Source organism: Littorina saxatilis, linkage group LG2 (genome assembly GCF_037325665.1).
Source record: "Littorina saxatilis isolate snail1 linkage group LG2, US_GU_Lsax_2.0, whole genome shotgun sequence".
In the NCBI taxonomy this organism is placed as follows: Eukaryota; Metazoa; Mollusca; class Gastropoda; order Littorinimorpha; family Littorinidae; genus Littorina; species Littorina saxatilis.
Window position 1 is genome coordinate 45211222 of NC_090246.1, and position 15795 is coordinate 45227016.

General features: G+C 44.0%; 2 protein-coding genes across 7 annotated transcripts in view; both read right to left on the reverse strand.

Moving 5' to 3' along the window:
- The window catches only part of LOC138955311 (netrin receptor UNC5C-like), a 508460-nt gene that overhangs the window by 476513 nt on the left and 16152 nt on the right, over positions 1-15795 (reverse strand). The window lies entirely within an intron of this gene.
- Positions 1-15795, reverse strand: part of LOC138959074 (sperm-tail PG-rich repeat-containing protein 2-like) — a 99028-nt gene that overhangs the window by 69545 nt on the left and 13688 nt on the right. The window contains exons 6-9 of the mRNA XM_070330421.1: positions 15293-15529; positions 7331-7444; positions 6214-6373; positions 5734-5987 (exon numbers count right to left, since the gene is read on the reverse strand). Coding sequence (XP_070186522.1) covers positions 5734-5987; positions 6214-6373; positions 7331-7444; positions 15293-15529 — 765 coding nt within the window. The remainder of the gene's footprint in view (positions 1-5733; positions 5988-6213; positions 6374-7330; positions 7445-15292; positions 15530-15795) is intronic.

A 15795-nucleotide genomic window follows, 5' to 3' on the forward strand; every position in this document is an offset into this window, starting at 1 on the left:
GGCCTGCAGGTAAATGACTGTCTGGGAACAGAGAGTGTGTTCCTTACAGTCTCTGCTGGGAACTGCGGGCAGACGGTACAGACATACCTTTGGTAGTCCCTGTGGATCCTCGGCGTCAGACTAGGACCTCTGTCATTATATATTACACTGAGTTCGACTCTCAATGAAAGCGAAATGTCAAAATACAATCGCCAGAAGGTAATTATGTTCCGACTGTCGCCTGTGTGGTGCATATGGTTCTGCTACAACGAGAGACGATGAGAGTTCAACAGGGGTGGTGGCCATCAACCTGCACTGGTTTGGGTACTTCAGAGCGAAGAAAAATCTCCTTTGATCAAGTAATGAAACGCAGTCCGAAGATAAAGAAACCAACTAAATAAGTTTACATCTGAAAGTAAAGGTGTTTTTCAAGGGGTCCTCTCACTGTGCGACGTCTTGGGGTCTGGGTGCCACCAACAGTCCTTTAGGGGGGTTCTGGTATAGAGGATCACTTAACTTGCTCAATACCAGCGATACCAAAGAGGAGAGTAAGTAGAACAACAACACAAAACGACAACAAAAACCAAAAGCATATATTGCTGTAAGGCATTTGCTGTTCAAAACACATCAACAGTAGCAGCCTTCCACAGAAAGCTGCTATGCTACCTGAACAAGCTTTACAGCCGAAATTAAGCCACCTACGTTTTGCCCCTCGAAATCTGAAGGGCATTAGCGTATAAATTCGGAAGCCCCTAAAGCATAAACACCGCGCGCTTTTCTTTCTGATCTGCTTATATCACAAAGTATAACTGTACGTCAAGTAGCTACTTGTGGAAAAGAAGCGAAGACAGATGTTTTGGGGAACGGCCTATCTCCCAAAGAAAACATGTCTCTAAATTTGTCCCCCGTCGAATAAACACCAAAGATAAACATCGTTTATGTTAGTGAACGCTTCCCGAATTATGCGGGCTGAGACCAACATTGCACAGACTTCGCATCGATCTAAACCCCCCGCGGGTTAGGGGGAAGAATTTACCCGATGCTCCCCAGCATGTCGTAAGAGGCAACTAACGGATTCTGTTTCTCCTTTTACCCTTGTTAAGTGTTTCTTGTATAGAATATAGTCAATTTTTGTAAAGATTTTAGTCAAGAAGTATGTAAGAAATGTTAAGTCCTTTGTACTGGAAACTTGCATTCTCCCAGTAAGGTAATATATTGTACTACGTTGCAAGCCCCTGGAGCAAATTTTTGATTAGTGCTTTTGTGAACAAGAAACAATTGACAAGTGGCTCTATCCCCTCTCCCCCCTTTCCCCGTCGCGATATAACCTTCGTGGTTGAAAACGACGTTAAACACCAAATAAAGAAAGAAAGAAAGCATCGATCTAACAACGCACCTGAGATAAGGTCATAACAGGGTTAAACGCGGGTCGCAAGCTCGACTGTTTGCTTCAGTTTAGAGTTGTTTGTTCATTTCTTTTCTTATATAGCTGAGAAAGGTAACGCATCCAAATGCCCTTGATGTTACCGTAACATTATTAAATCCACCCATGACTCGTGAAGAAAAGAGTTATCGCAACCGTGTGAAAGAAAAGCTGTCAGTGTTTTTCTTTTCTTTTTCTTTTATTATTCTATTTTCAATTCTACCATAATGAGGGTGTGTTTTTTGGTCTTCAGCCAAGTTCTCTTCAACCCATTAACCAACGCTTTCTTTTCGGGGCAGCTACCAGTATGAACAATCACCCTTAAAAAAAACAACTAATAAAAAAGAACAAAAAACAAACTATGACAAACACTTTATTGCTGCGTCGTATTTTGCTGCACAACACTGAGCTTAGGGTGAAATGTCCGCTCCTGGCTGCCATGATGAAGGAGAAGGGGCAATCTGACAGTCTCAGGGGTGATACACAAGTCATTTGCTAAGCACTCGTGTTTACTGTTTTGCTGCGTGTAAAGTAAATGATTACATAAACTTGCTTGAACTTTGGATATTAAAAGCGTTGGCTGAGAGAAACATAGAACAGAATAAAGGTTTTGCTGGCCACAGAAAAAAAAACCCAGACATGACAGGAAATGAAGAAAGGTGAGAGAGAGAGAGAGAGAGAGAGAGAGAGAGAGAGAGAGAGAGAGAGAGAGAGAGAGAGAGAGAGAGAGAGAGAGAGAGAGAGGTGGGGGGCGAGAAAGATGGAGCTGGTTTTGGTGGTGATGGAGGTGGGAGTGGGGGGTCTGGGTGCGTTGCACACAGAGTTCAAAGGACACTTAGTTTTACTCGACCTCATTTTATTTTCTGGAACTACTGGAATCGCGTCTTTGAGTAGGACGTAGGTCGACGTCAGGTATTCTGATGTAATACCATTTATAACACTTTGAAAAGAAGAAAAGAAAAACTCGCCGATTTCAAGTTTAAACAGTAGAAACTGTTTCCGCCATTTTAAAGGCACAGTAAGCCTCCCGTAAACCATCACAGAGCTCCCCGAGCGTCTAAATACAGTACAAGCATACTTCCATTTGAACGCTCACCGAACGGGAACATCCTGGCTGCTTTCTGTCGAGCGTGAGACATTTTCCAAGAATTTATTTTCGTGGACTTGGCCCTGAAGAACAATGGCGCCTCGTTTTTGCGCTAGACCTAACTTTTAAAATCTAAATAATAAATTGACAGCTTGTTACACAAACATTCTTTAATCATAAAAGAATTCGTTTTTCATCAAGACAAGATCAGAACAATTCGAAGTTGTGAAAGTTTAAACAAGTCGCGTAAGGCGAAAATACAATATTTAGTCAAGTAGCTGTCGAACTCACAGAATGAAACTGAACGCAACGCAACGCAGCAAGACCGTATACTCGTAGCATCGTCACTCCACCGCCCGTGGCAAAGGCAGTGCCCGTGGAATTGACAAGAAGAGCGGGGTATTCGTTGCGCTGAGAAGGATAGCACGCTTTTCTGTACCTCTCTTCGTTTTAACTTTCTGAGCGTGTTTTTAATCCAAACATATCATATCTATATATTTTTGGAATCAAGAACCGACAAGGAATAAGATGAAAGTGTTTTTAAATTGATTTCGAAATACAAATTTTGATAATAATTTTTATATATTTAATTTTCAGAGCTTGTTTTTAATCCGAATATAACATATTTATATATTTTTGGAATCAGCAAATGATGGAGAATAGGATAAACGTAAATTTGGATCGTTTTATAAATTTTTATTTTTTTTTACAATTTTCAGATTTTTAATGACCAAAGTCATTGATTAATTTTTAAGCCACCAAGCTGAAATGCAATACCGAAGTCCGGGCTTTGTCGAAGATTACTTGACCAAAATTTCAACCAATTTGGTTGAAAAATGAGGGCGTGACAGTGCCGCCTCAACTTTCACGAAAAGCCGGATATGACGTCATCAAAGACATTTATCAAAAAAATGAAAAAAACGTTCGGGGATTTCATACCCAGGAACTCTCATATCAAATTTCATAAAGATCGGTCCAGTAGTTTAGTCTGAATCGCTCTACACACACACACACACGCACACACGCACGCACACACGCACATACACCACGACCCTCGTTTCGATTCCCCCTCGATGTTAAAATATTTAGTCAAAACTTGACTAAATATAAAAAAGAAAAGCCCGGAAGCAGGGTCACGCAAGGGTCGTAGCAGACGACGGCCCGGTTTATCAGTGCAAATCGCCGTTCCTCTCAACAGTCAAAAGCCATCGCTAGAGTTCTTGTGAACCACAGCCGTTGTTTCGTGCATAAAAAACGTGCTATTGTAGATAAGCTCACGTCGAGTCGCATTCCAATGACTAACTATGACGACTGCATTGTGAAAAGGGGGAAAACTGGATCACACGGGTTCACGATGGCTCAGGGGTAAGATAAACCACGCAAAAATAAATTCTTTGAAAATTGTTCGCTCTTTACGGAGGGCACCTAGGATGTTCTCAATTGGTGAGTGTTTAAAGGAAAGGGTGTTTGTACTGTGTGTAAAAGCCTGACCGTATCTGTGATGGTTTACGGGAGGCTTACTCTGCCTTTAAGCAGTCAACCAATCAATTAAAGAAAGAGGCGATCACGGCAGTTACAATGTTAACTTTCAGCATGGCAAACAAAAAGATACACAAAGGAATTGAAGACATTCCTGTGATGTCTTTCAAGGCGCACGCCAGCAACTACATCAAATCACGGTTTCAGCTACTGTTGGTTCTAAGGTCGCAGTCTCAGCTTCTGCTTGCCGTAAAACAGCAGTAACAATTACACCAGAGCCAGTGTCAGTGAGGCTACTGTCCCACCCACCCAGCCATGCCACGGTAAGGTTACAAACGACTTCTTCGCTTTCACGGCTTTCACATGAGGCAGGCTGGGCAGAGGTAGGGTACCTGGTCCTGTCTATCTAGTGATAGACTGCGCAGTAGCAGTCAAGCAGAAAGTGCTGCGGTCTCAGTGTACCCGCCAGTGCGGACCACCGTTGGGAGGTGATCAAAGTTTTATGGCTGGCACGCGGCCATTTTATGGGTCACCAGCCGCCTCTTCCGGGACCTGCTGCCTCTGATGGCACTGAGGACCCCCCGCGAACACTGCCTATCCCTTCCCAAATGTCAAACAACTTTTGGTACTTGCAGGAAATAGGTGGTCGTGGTGGTTGTTTAGAGGTGACAGCCTTGTTGGAGACTTTTTGTTGCGCGGAAACAGGCTGCGTCGTTCCAAAGACTTACACAGCACTCGAAATACTTTTGTCAATCATCACAGCGAATTTTGTATTTCTGTTCTATTGGTGTGTGTTTTTTGTTCTCTCTGAAGTAACGTATCGTTAGTCTACAAGCGTGCGACTGACACATTCCTTATTTGATATCTTTTAAATAAAGGACTAGTCTTCTTTAAAAACCTGGGATAATAATAGTGTATGAATAATGCAGAACAAGATGGTCTCATTCCTGAGGTCACATTTCAGTAACCACAGACCATTCCTACATAACGTAAATGTAAAATTGTTTATAATTGACAGGGAAGCAAATGTTTTATAAGAAACAATTCTGCAATCCTATAGATTTGCAGATTGGCTGTGTTAAAACCAAGCTAAGAGAAGTTGTAAAATCAAATACATGCAGTATTTAAATTTGTGTGGTGTGTCACTCAGCAATTAGCCTGCTACCCCTTCACAGATCGCGTTTTGTGAGTGTTGCTGATACATGTACTATATTTGGACTTGGCTGTCTGTCACACCATTATAGGTCACTGTTTGCCGATGTGAAGTGCTAACTCAAACCTAAAACACACACATAAAGCAAGCAAGCAACCACATAACCAACCAACAAATAAATAAAGAAAACGTGAAATTTCAAAAAAGCTTAGTGGACCACTGACAACCACAACATCCCATAATTCACAAAAACAGATTCAGGACACAATGGCAATGATGATTGTATGGTTTCCCCCGGAAATCGGCGTATGCTGCCTAAATGGCGGGGTAAAAACGGTCATACACGTAAAAATCCACTCGTGCTAAAAACATGAGTGAACGTGGGAGTCTAAGCCCATGAACAAAGAAAGAAAGAAATGATTGTATGGTAACTAAACCCTTCTTTGGAAGAAAAATGATAACAAAAGAAAAAACACACACACACCCACACACTCACACACACTCACACACACCACTCAACCACAACCCCACCACTACCACACCCACAGGCCAGTACGTGCCACACACCCACAAGTTGCACAACCGCTCATACCCCGGAAACCAGGCACTGACCTTGATGATGTTGGGGGGCTCTGTGAGCCTGTTGGTGACGGAGGTGAAGTTGGCGGTGGGCTGCGTGTAGCGGGGCAGGAAGGGCTTCTCCTTCACCTGGTAGTGGGCGGGGCCAGGCAGCTCCAGGTCGTCACGCCTCATCATCGCCTGTGTGCGCGTGGAGGTCGTGCCGAACACGCCCTTGCGCGTGCTCTCCAGGTAAGCCTTGCGCATGCTCTCCGAACCCATGCCGGCATTGTTATATGCTCCCGGCCCTGAGGTGGACGTTTTTAAAATGGTATACGTTACAAAGCGATCATGCAATCAGTCAATCGATCACTTAAAAATTACGTAGACACGAATACAAGTCGTACTAACAAATGGTTACTTTATTTTTTAAATTTTGTCTGCTTCTATTAATTTTTCACGTGCGCACGCCCGGAGAAAACAATTGAAGTTTATTTGATTAAACAGTAAAATAAAGCAAATGGTGACACGAACCTGGGGTGGACTTGACGTGGTGCTCTGGCTGGAAACGCACGGAGGTCTGGCCAAAGGGACTCCTCTTCAGGCCCGTCACCTTCTTCAGGGTGGTCAATGCCGTGCGCGGGTCGTTGTAGCTGCCTGGCGGGGGCACGGCGTTCCTCACCGGTGTGAATCTCTACACCATCAACAGAACAAAATATAACAATTTTGAATCTGTCTGATGATTTGCTGCTGCCTTGGCCTTTCAATAAAATTGGACTTGGTTCATAGAAGTCCTTACAAAAGGTCATCTTTGACTTCAAAACGAGGTATACTATGAACACAATCTCAGATGAACACCGCTTTCAGCTCTTATTCCCAGGCTGAGTAAATGTGTTCCTCTTAAACATTTTCGACAATGAATTATGTTAGATGTTACCCGGATAAAAACATATAACATAATCTGAGCGCACAGATGCAGATCGGCTATACTTCAAAAGCACATTTCTTTCAGAATTATATGAACAAAAAACCAACTTTTTGCAGCAGAACAATTTATTCAGATTATGACCGGCAAATAAAATGTGCTTAAGCGCAAATACCGCATCCTTGCGCAGGCAAGTTCAAGCCGTTAGCTTGATAAAAAATATTCCAAACATGCTAATACACTGAAGATATTTACACCTTTACAGACAAGAGATTCAAACATCACTGAGACTTTTCTGTAAATGTAGAAAAAGCCAAGCTTTTATAAACGTTTGCAGCAACTTTCCATCGCCCTCTTTTTATATGACACTCGAAGCAGCTACTCAAAAAAAGAGAGAGAGAGAGAGAGAGAGAGAGAGAGAGAGAGAGAGAGAGAGAGAGAGAGAGAGAGAGAATTGAATTGAGATAGAGAGAAAGAGAGAGAGAGAGAGAGAAAGAGAGAGAGAGAATTGAATGAATTGAGAGAGAGAGAGAGAGAGAGAGAGAGAGAGAGAATTGAATTGAATTGAGAGAGAGAAAGACAGAGAGAGAGATTGAGAGAGAATAGGAGAGAGAGAGAGAGAAGAGAGAGAGAGAGAGAGAGAGAGAGAGAGAGAGAGAGAGAGAGAGAGAGAGAGAGCGAGAGTAAACCAAGGATGGAAAACGAGAGATTAAATGACGACTATACCTTTGCCTGTGAGCCGAAAGGCGGATGTTCCACCTCCATGCCCTCTGTGTTGATCTTGGGCGGCTGCGGGTCAAACTGACCTCGAATCTCGTACTTGCCCGGACCAGGGATGTTCTGCAAGAAAAAAACCACAATCGTATTTTCATGAAAGATAATGTCATCAAAAGACTGATGTGCAAAAAAGAAAAAAAATGGAGAGAGAGAGAGAGAGAGAGAGAGAGAGAGAGAGAGAGAGAGAGAGAGAGAGAGAGAGAGAGAGAGAGAGAGAGAGAGAGAATTGAATTGAATTGAATTGAACTTTATTTAACAAGGATTAAGATTTAATGCTACGCCTTTTCTTACAATCTGTCCTTGGGACGCATAGACACACAATTATATAATTAAAAAATTAGAAATTAAAAAGTTAAAGAGTTAACCAACAAAAGGAGGTTGAAAAACGTGATAATAAAGATGACGATGATGATGATGATGACGATGATGATGATGATGAAGATGAGGCATGAAGAGCATACATATGTGGTTATTCATAAAATCAAATGCATACTATGCAGGTAATTATAAATACAAGCTGGTAGCAATCGAACATGTAGCAATAGTGTAACAAAAATATGTTCAGAATATACAATGCACAGCATATTTTTGACGTAATACTAAGTGTGGTAAGTCAAAAGGCGTTAAACTACTCAGACATTAAGTGGTTTTTAACACATTTTTTAAAACTTTTTAATGACTTTAAGTGCTTAAAGGATGATGGAAGTGAATTCCAAACTGAAGTACCCGAAAAAGCAAGACTGGTCTTATACAGGTCAATTCGTGGAATTGGTGGGATCAAGTTGACCGACCCATATCTGTGGGTAGCTTTATTAAATAATGATGTAATGTAAATCGGCACTTTACCTTAATACAATTTATGCATGAAAATGGCTTTGTTTAACTTGAGATGCTTTTCCAGTGGAAGAAAGTTAAGCATTTTTAATTTCATATCTGTTGAGGCATTATCCTTTACGATGAGTTTGGCCGAGCGACGATAGTGGACATCACTGCTGCCATCCCAGAGCGTCGAAACATAATTAATGTGAGGCATTACATGAGCATGGTGGAACATTTCCAGAGTCCTTCTGTCGGTATATTGTTTTAACTTGGATAGGAGGAAAAGTTAACGTTCTTGGCTACTTTCTTGCAAATATGCTGTAATTGTGCCTGCCACTTGAATTCACAATCAGGAATTACCCCTAAAACGCGATGCTGTTGAACTTGTTCAATTGATTGCGTACCAATAGTAAGATTTAGTTTGAGTGGAGAAATCTGATGTTTTTGTCTGGTTGAGAGAGAGAGAGAGAGAGAGAGAGAGAGAGAGAGACAGACAGACAGACAGACAGACAGACAGACAGACACTGACAGACAGAGACAGAGAGGTAGAGAAAGAAAGAAGAGAGACAGACAGACAGACAGACAGACAGACAGACAGACAGACAGACAGACAGAGACAGAGACAGAGAGGTAGAGAAAGAAAGAAAGAAAGAAAGAAAGAAAAGAAAGAAAGAAAAAAGTGTTGTTTACCTTTTTCTTCTTCTTCTTCTTGTCGATCACTGTTTACCTTTTAAGTACTAGACGCCAAAATACAGAGTCGGGGAGGAAACAGTGAGAAGTATTTAAAATCACGATTTTTCAAGAATATTCATTTGATTTTTGAAAAAAAGTGTTAAATATGACTCACTCATTTTTCGTGCCATGGCGACACAACTTTTAATCTATACTCTGTCGCACCAATAACTGACATCGTCTCCACCGTTTTGTGAAGCTCAGATATGACACCTTGATTAAGAAGGATGATTCTATTTCTGCTTACACCGGGCGCCCTTTCTGACGCCACCCCCGTACGTACCTGGACGTTGCGGCAACCTTTCCCTCTTGCAGCGTTTGGCATGCATGATTATCATAAAGAAAGTCGTGAAACACAAGTGTTGATTTGGCCACTAGAGTACTATTCTTCAGTGCTTCTTCGCCGTGCCCAGAACTGTACTACGTTGCTTTATTTTGCCCGTGTGTGTAATGCTACTCTTTTAAAAAAGAATAGAAAGAAAAAACATCGTGTCTCTTTTTATGATCAGCTTTAATGGCAGCCAGCCTTTTATTTAGGTTAAGGACATCTTTGCCAAAGTCTGTCAGAACCAGATAAGTAAAACTTTAACATTTTACTAAACAAATTGACAGCGATGCCATGCAGAACCATGGATAACAAGTGAGATGCAGTGAGTTACACACTAACATGCAGCATAAACATCATCGGCCGCCACGAAAGAACATGATCCGGCAATTACTCAGAATCAGTGCCGACCCGCGGATGGCAACTCGCAGGGGCTGCCAATTGTCTTAAGGCTGTCCGACAAGGACCAATCTTAATGGAAAACACAAACACTAATAAAGGCCGGGATCCGAAACATTTATGCCCCGTTTGAAGGATGACGCGAGTGAGTCACCCTGCTGGTTGGGGGAAAAAGAAATGGCTAATGTGGAAATTGTGATCCAATCACAGGGCCCTCCTTCTTGGTCAATCTCCTAACACTTGTCTAGGGTCCCCTCAGTTTAAGGTGTCGCATGAGCGCGCTCTGTTTTCAATCACCTCAATCCCCTGGCCTTGGGGCCTAGTCTCCTTATGCAAATCTACCTCACTCTTTTTTTATGCAAATTAGATCAAAGCGGGGGAGGATGTAAAAATAGTAGGCGATCGTTTCTTTTTTGAAGATGTGGAAACACAGGAAGGTTGTCGCTCCTTGATATGAGAGAGAGAGAGAGAGAGAGAGAGAGAGAGTGTGTGTGTGTGTGTGTGTGTGTGTGTGTGTGTGTATTTCGTGCAAGCATGTGTGTGCCAGCGCACGTTCCTAACAATAATTTATTGGCAGTAACAGAGAAGATTAGGGAAGCGCGCAAGGCAAAGTTCGTTCAATTTGCCATCAGTTTCGTTCCCCTTTGTTTTAACACCATTTGAACGCTTGATTAATCAAGCATCCCCGTGACATTTCCCCCGTCTCGTGGAGAAAATTTATGGTTCATGATGTCAACGCTCCTTGTGGAAGCAACACTGCCATTAAAAGCTGTTGCACGCTCTCACCTCTCACAACGCCCCCCCCCCCCCCCAAGCCCGCCCCTCCCCCCTCCCCATCCCAGTCCGTCCATCGTTATTCCCTCTGCTGCAATCACAAGGGTATTCTTTTGTGAGTCACTGCCAAAATTTAAACCATTCCTTAAGATTGAAATTATAGCGGCTGTGGTCGGGGTTGGGCAGGTTTTAAATCTTGATCAGAGGGCCAACTGGGAGAAGGTCTTGTCCATTCGTTCTGTCTCACGGCTCCCACGTGCCCAAGCCTTGTCATGATGCGCTGACCTCTGGACTGAGGCGCCGGTGATGAATGGAAGACACGTGAGTTAGCTATCGCTTTCTTTGTTCAAACGAATAGTATCACCCACTTTCACCGAGCTTGCAGTTACCCTGCGCAGTGACCAAACTGAGCTGCACAAGGTAATGGAAGGGCGATATCGACAAGGGTGGAGATCAATACACTTCATAAAGAAGCACAAATACTAAAGACCATCAACTACAATTCAAAAGTTAAGCAAGCCCGACTGCCCCACTGTAAGTCATTGGAAGCTGACCTACAACTTGAAGAATGGTCCCTATGTGGATCATTCTCTTCTTCCAAACACAAATGGGGAGGGGGAAGGGGGAGGGGTGGGCGGGGTGGAGGCAGTCTTGAACCGAATCCACCATTCCCACCACCATGCAGCGACAAATGTATTATCCAGGCATATACTTTTTCAAACAATTACATCTTTCAATTTCAAATGCCCATTCTTTGAAAACGATTAGTCGGTCATTTTTACCAGATCTTGCCCATTTATGCCAAAGATGAGACAGATGCGTTGATACTTCGGGCGCCATAACCAGTCGGCAAACTTTGTGTAAAGTACCAGGAAGATATAAAAGCAGACTAATAACGACAGCCACAACAGACAATCGCGTGAAGCCTGTCTCGACACCAAAGTGGTGGTGTGACCAATTCTCACGGCTGGCTGCAAAAAGATAAAACCCTAATTTCTCTTGTCCTCCCACAGGACCTAACACAGTTGTACATTTTCCACCAACATGAACCCACAGTATGGACCTTTTAGTGAGGAGACACGTGCACCACGGTCAGCTCCCCGCCAGGCAGTGCCACCGTCGTGTGTGCCGATTTTATGGGTCATTGGCCAGCGACAAGACTCGGATCCCCCGGAGAATTTGCAGACGTAATGCAGCCGCGTATTGACCCGATTTTATGGGTGACAGGAGAGCGAAGAAAAGAAACGGGCTCCGCCCCGGAGAATTTCAGACCTAATGCGGTCTTAGCCTCTGCTAGAACCCACGCGACGAGGGCGGGTAGAACCTTTAACAAGTCTGTGAAGTGAAATGTGTTCTGCAATGTCGGTCTTAAAAAGCGACACGATGGTTTTGATGATGATAAGGTGAAGGGAGGAACCAGGGCGGCTGCAAGAAACGGGCCATTATTCGTTTTTGTCTTTTTTGTCCTAAAAATCGTCTTCCTTTTTGTCTTCCATTGTTTTTGGCTTCCGTGCTCTCAACCTTTTCAGCTCTTTTACTCCACCACCTCTTCCGTGTCCTTTCTTAATTTCTTCTTCTAATCTTGTTCTTCTTATTGTTTATCTTCTTCTTCTTCTTTGGTGAATCATAAGCTGCCTTGACCACATGCTAGATCGCTTATCCATACGATCTTTTGATGTGTCCTTCAGAGAAATTTCCGTTGTGTGTGGTTTCGTGTTTACTCCGTGTTCGCACCTTTGAAGACTAGACACCCTCAGAGAATGAAGTCACCTTTCTTGCAAAGCAAACAGAAGGAGGGAGGCTGATCCACAGAATGTGTAGCCGACAGATTGTGTAAGCACAGAGACTTGTTGTGCCTTTGGCTAGCGCCTTTGTGAGCCGCCTGATAGCTTCCAGGCCGCAAGACTTTTGAGTAAAGCACTCTATAGTATCGACAATGCTGATCATACTCAGCGACTTTCGCGGCCGAACATGTCGAATCAGCACGATTTTTAATGCAACCAGCACGATAAGTCTAAATAACTCACTGACGTCAAGTGGAAATGACCAAAGGATCTCAAATGAAGAACAGGAGGTAAATGTTTTAAAGTGATCAACGTCTTAGCAAAAGGGCAATGGGTATGCACACAAGAAAAGACAAAAAGAAAAAGAAGACGAAAAAGATGGGTAATATTTTGCGGAAAGCCGACTGGTTGTGTAAGAAGGTCTGGCATCTTGGTGAAAGCTTCCTGTCCCCCACGAGTGTCATCAAGGGCCGCGGCTTGCAGACAAAGGAAGCCGGGTCTTTGATGCGTCGGCCAGGCCTGCATCTGCATGCAATGCCCCCATCCAGCGGGGGAAGTCGTGTAGTTTGTCTTTGCCGCCTCTCTCACAACAAGCCAGGGGACGGAGGCACGGCGCGGCCTGTCCCTGTGGGCCACCAGTAACCACCAGTGTCAACACCGGCGAGCTGTTTGAGGCAGAGAAATACCCGTACCCTCGCCATCCTCAAAAACGCCAGTCTTGACGTGACCGCAACTACAAAACGTCTTGTCTCGAAAAAAAAGTGCTTTTTCAGGGATGGGGGTGGGGCGGGTTACGGGGTGGATAGAGTGTCAAAACAGCGGGTTAAGGTGGATAGAGGGTCAACACAGACAAGCCAGAGAGAGTCTCAAAACTGAGTGCGTGTATCAGACGAGATAGGTGTGGGATAGAAACAATTCAGAGGTAAAAGATGATGTCCCTCACTATACTACAATTGAGCCATTACAAACTGAAGTGTTGGCAAACAAAACGGTTTTGGAATGTGTTAGTTTGTGTTTTGTTCTGAGATTGTCCAGAGAGCAGCAAGTCAACCTCATCAGGCTGCGTACTGGCCACAACAGGCTCAATGCTCACATGAACCAAAAGTTCAAGCTGGCGCCATCACCAACCTGTGCCTGCGGTCAAGAAGACCAAACAGCGGAACACATCTTACAGCGATGTCCCTTACTAGATGAGGAACGAAAAGAAGTGTGGTCGTCACCAACTCCCTTGCAGACCAAACTATATGGCAGTCGACAGGAGTTGGAGAAAACGACAACATTTATCACCAGTGCTGGACTGATCGTGTAACCTCTGCGAACGCCAAGAAGAAGAAGAAGAAGAAGTGTTTTGTTCTGACAATTCGGGGTAATGTACTTGCGATTGCAGAGATTTACAGCTCACGTTTTGGCTGCATTGTTTTTTAGGCTGAAAATATGCACAGTAATTTAGGACCTCTCTATTTCCCACAACGCCTGCACACCACTACACCACAGACTGACTGCATCAACATAACTTGTAACACACTTTTCGCGAAGGCCTCAAAGATACTCATGACCTAATTGAAGTAAATCTTAGTATGGAAAACAGAAAGACAGAGGACCGAGACTGCCACCATTTATCACGGTGACAACGATACGGTCGCACGTGGAACACCGCTGATCTGAACAGAGAGAGGAATGACGAATACGGTTTCACGATGGGGAAAACATCTGATTATGTTAATGTTTTGATCCCCCTATCCCCTACAAAATGCACACAAAAATAACATAAAACTAAAATAAACGCGCACACAAATAAACAGGTTTAGCTAATTTAACCCTCAGCGAAGGACAGAGAAAACTTGTCAAAAGCTCTGGGTGTTTTGGTGGCAAAGGGGAATAAACTGTTTACTGAGAGAAATCTGCCTTTGAGATAAGGTCGCCCAAACCTACATTCCACACTGCACACACCACAGTCTGGGGTCCTTTTCAAGATTGATTAGGAGGCAGCACTGTTTAGCTACGCTGTGCAAATATAGGCAAACACAGGGCCTTCACTGCATGGAGCAACGCTTTTGTGCAATTATGGCAAAGAGCTGCAAAGCGCGTGTATCTGCGGCAGTGTTTTAACAAGGGGCATGATAGCTCTCGTTTCAATACTACGCCAAGTGGTGAAAGCGTGCGCTGCCTGGGCAAACATGCCAATAAAAGGGCAGGCACAAACACAAGCTATTTGTTCTTTATCACGTTATGGCATTTGATCAATCATTATGAAAAGGGAAAGGTATAAGCATTGATTCATACGAATGCTTGACTGGTGAGAGTAGTTTTGCTCAGCTGAGTCACGGCGTTTAGAAGCACTTGGTTGCAAAATGTGAAGTTATTTTACCACTAATACGCTACATTCACGCATACACGCGCTAGTATAGAACTTCAGTACGTTAGATCTGACATAAAAAAACTATACGTTTCAGTGTATTCAATAATCATCGCTGTAAGGGCGTCTGTTCTTACTGACAAAGAGAAAATAAGGCAAGTCCTCCCAACTTTGCGGTATTTCCGTCTTTAGTGATATCATTTTATGTATCAACTGTCTTGAAATCCGTTCAGGCACATTAGTCTCAACCCTCAACCCTCATTATGTGCCATTCCAATCATCGTGGATTCGAACATTTATCATCCGCAACTAGCAGATATTTGGAATGCGACATACTTGGATTGTGCTTATATCCTGCCACTGACCTTTTTGGTCGAAGTCTTTGAAGATAGTGTGATTGTAGCACGGTACCCTGGCATCTCATCGCTAGTCCCCAGCCCTAAAACCATCTCTATACTGACCTTCTTCTCTGTGTCCTTGACGATGGTCATCATGGGGCCGGGAGGCTGTGCTCAAAAAAGTGCCTAACTGGAAGGGACCCTGGTACAGGGTCCCATTGGTTGAAATTTATATGTTTCAACCAATTCGACCGACCGCTTGGCTCCCACCAAGTTGGACACTGTCTTGTGCTCACCATCCTTGGCCTCTCCTCGCCAGCACCCCCCCCCCCCCCCCATCAAACACACAACCCTTCTACAGCCCCAACATATCCCTACACTGACCTTCTTCTCGGTATCCTTGACGATGGCCTCGTTGTATCGCGGGATCCTGGTCTCATAGCGCTGGGCTACTACCTCCTCTTCGTGGCCGATGTTGGCGTTCTCGGCGCGCGTGCCCACGTTCTTGAAGGGGTCGTAGTCCCCTGGCCCAGGCCCACCCTTCCCGCCAAAGTCCGTTCGCTTCGAAGACAGTTTGCCGAAGAACACGCCGCGGTACAGCTGGGTCGCCTTGGCGTCGGGCTGTTGAGACACACACCGTGAAGATTCAATCAAAATGCCTCCAAGATTTACAATACCAAGCTTGCATAAAGAATGGAAGCCATCAGAGGTTTACTATTTCCCTGGAAAGGCCGGCCAGGAGAAAGCACGTGAAGCAAGTCATTTTGCTGACAAGCGCTGTATTGTACAGTGTACAGCAAGGCAAGTCAGCACGTAGCAGATTAGGGCAAAGCAAGTAGGTCAAGAAAAAAACCGACTAGACCAGTCACAGAGAGAGAGAGAGAGAG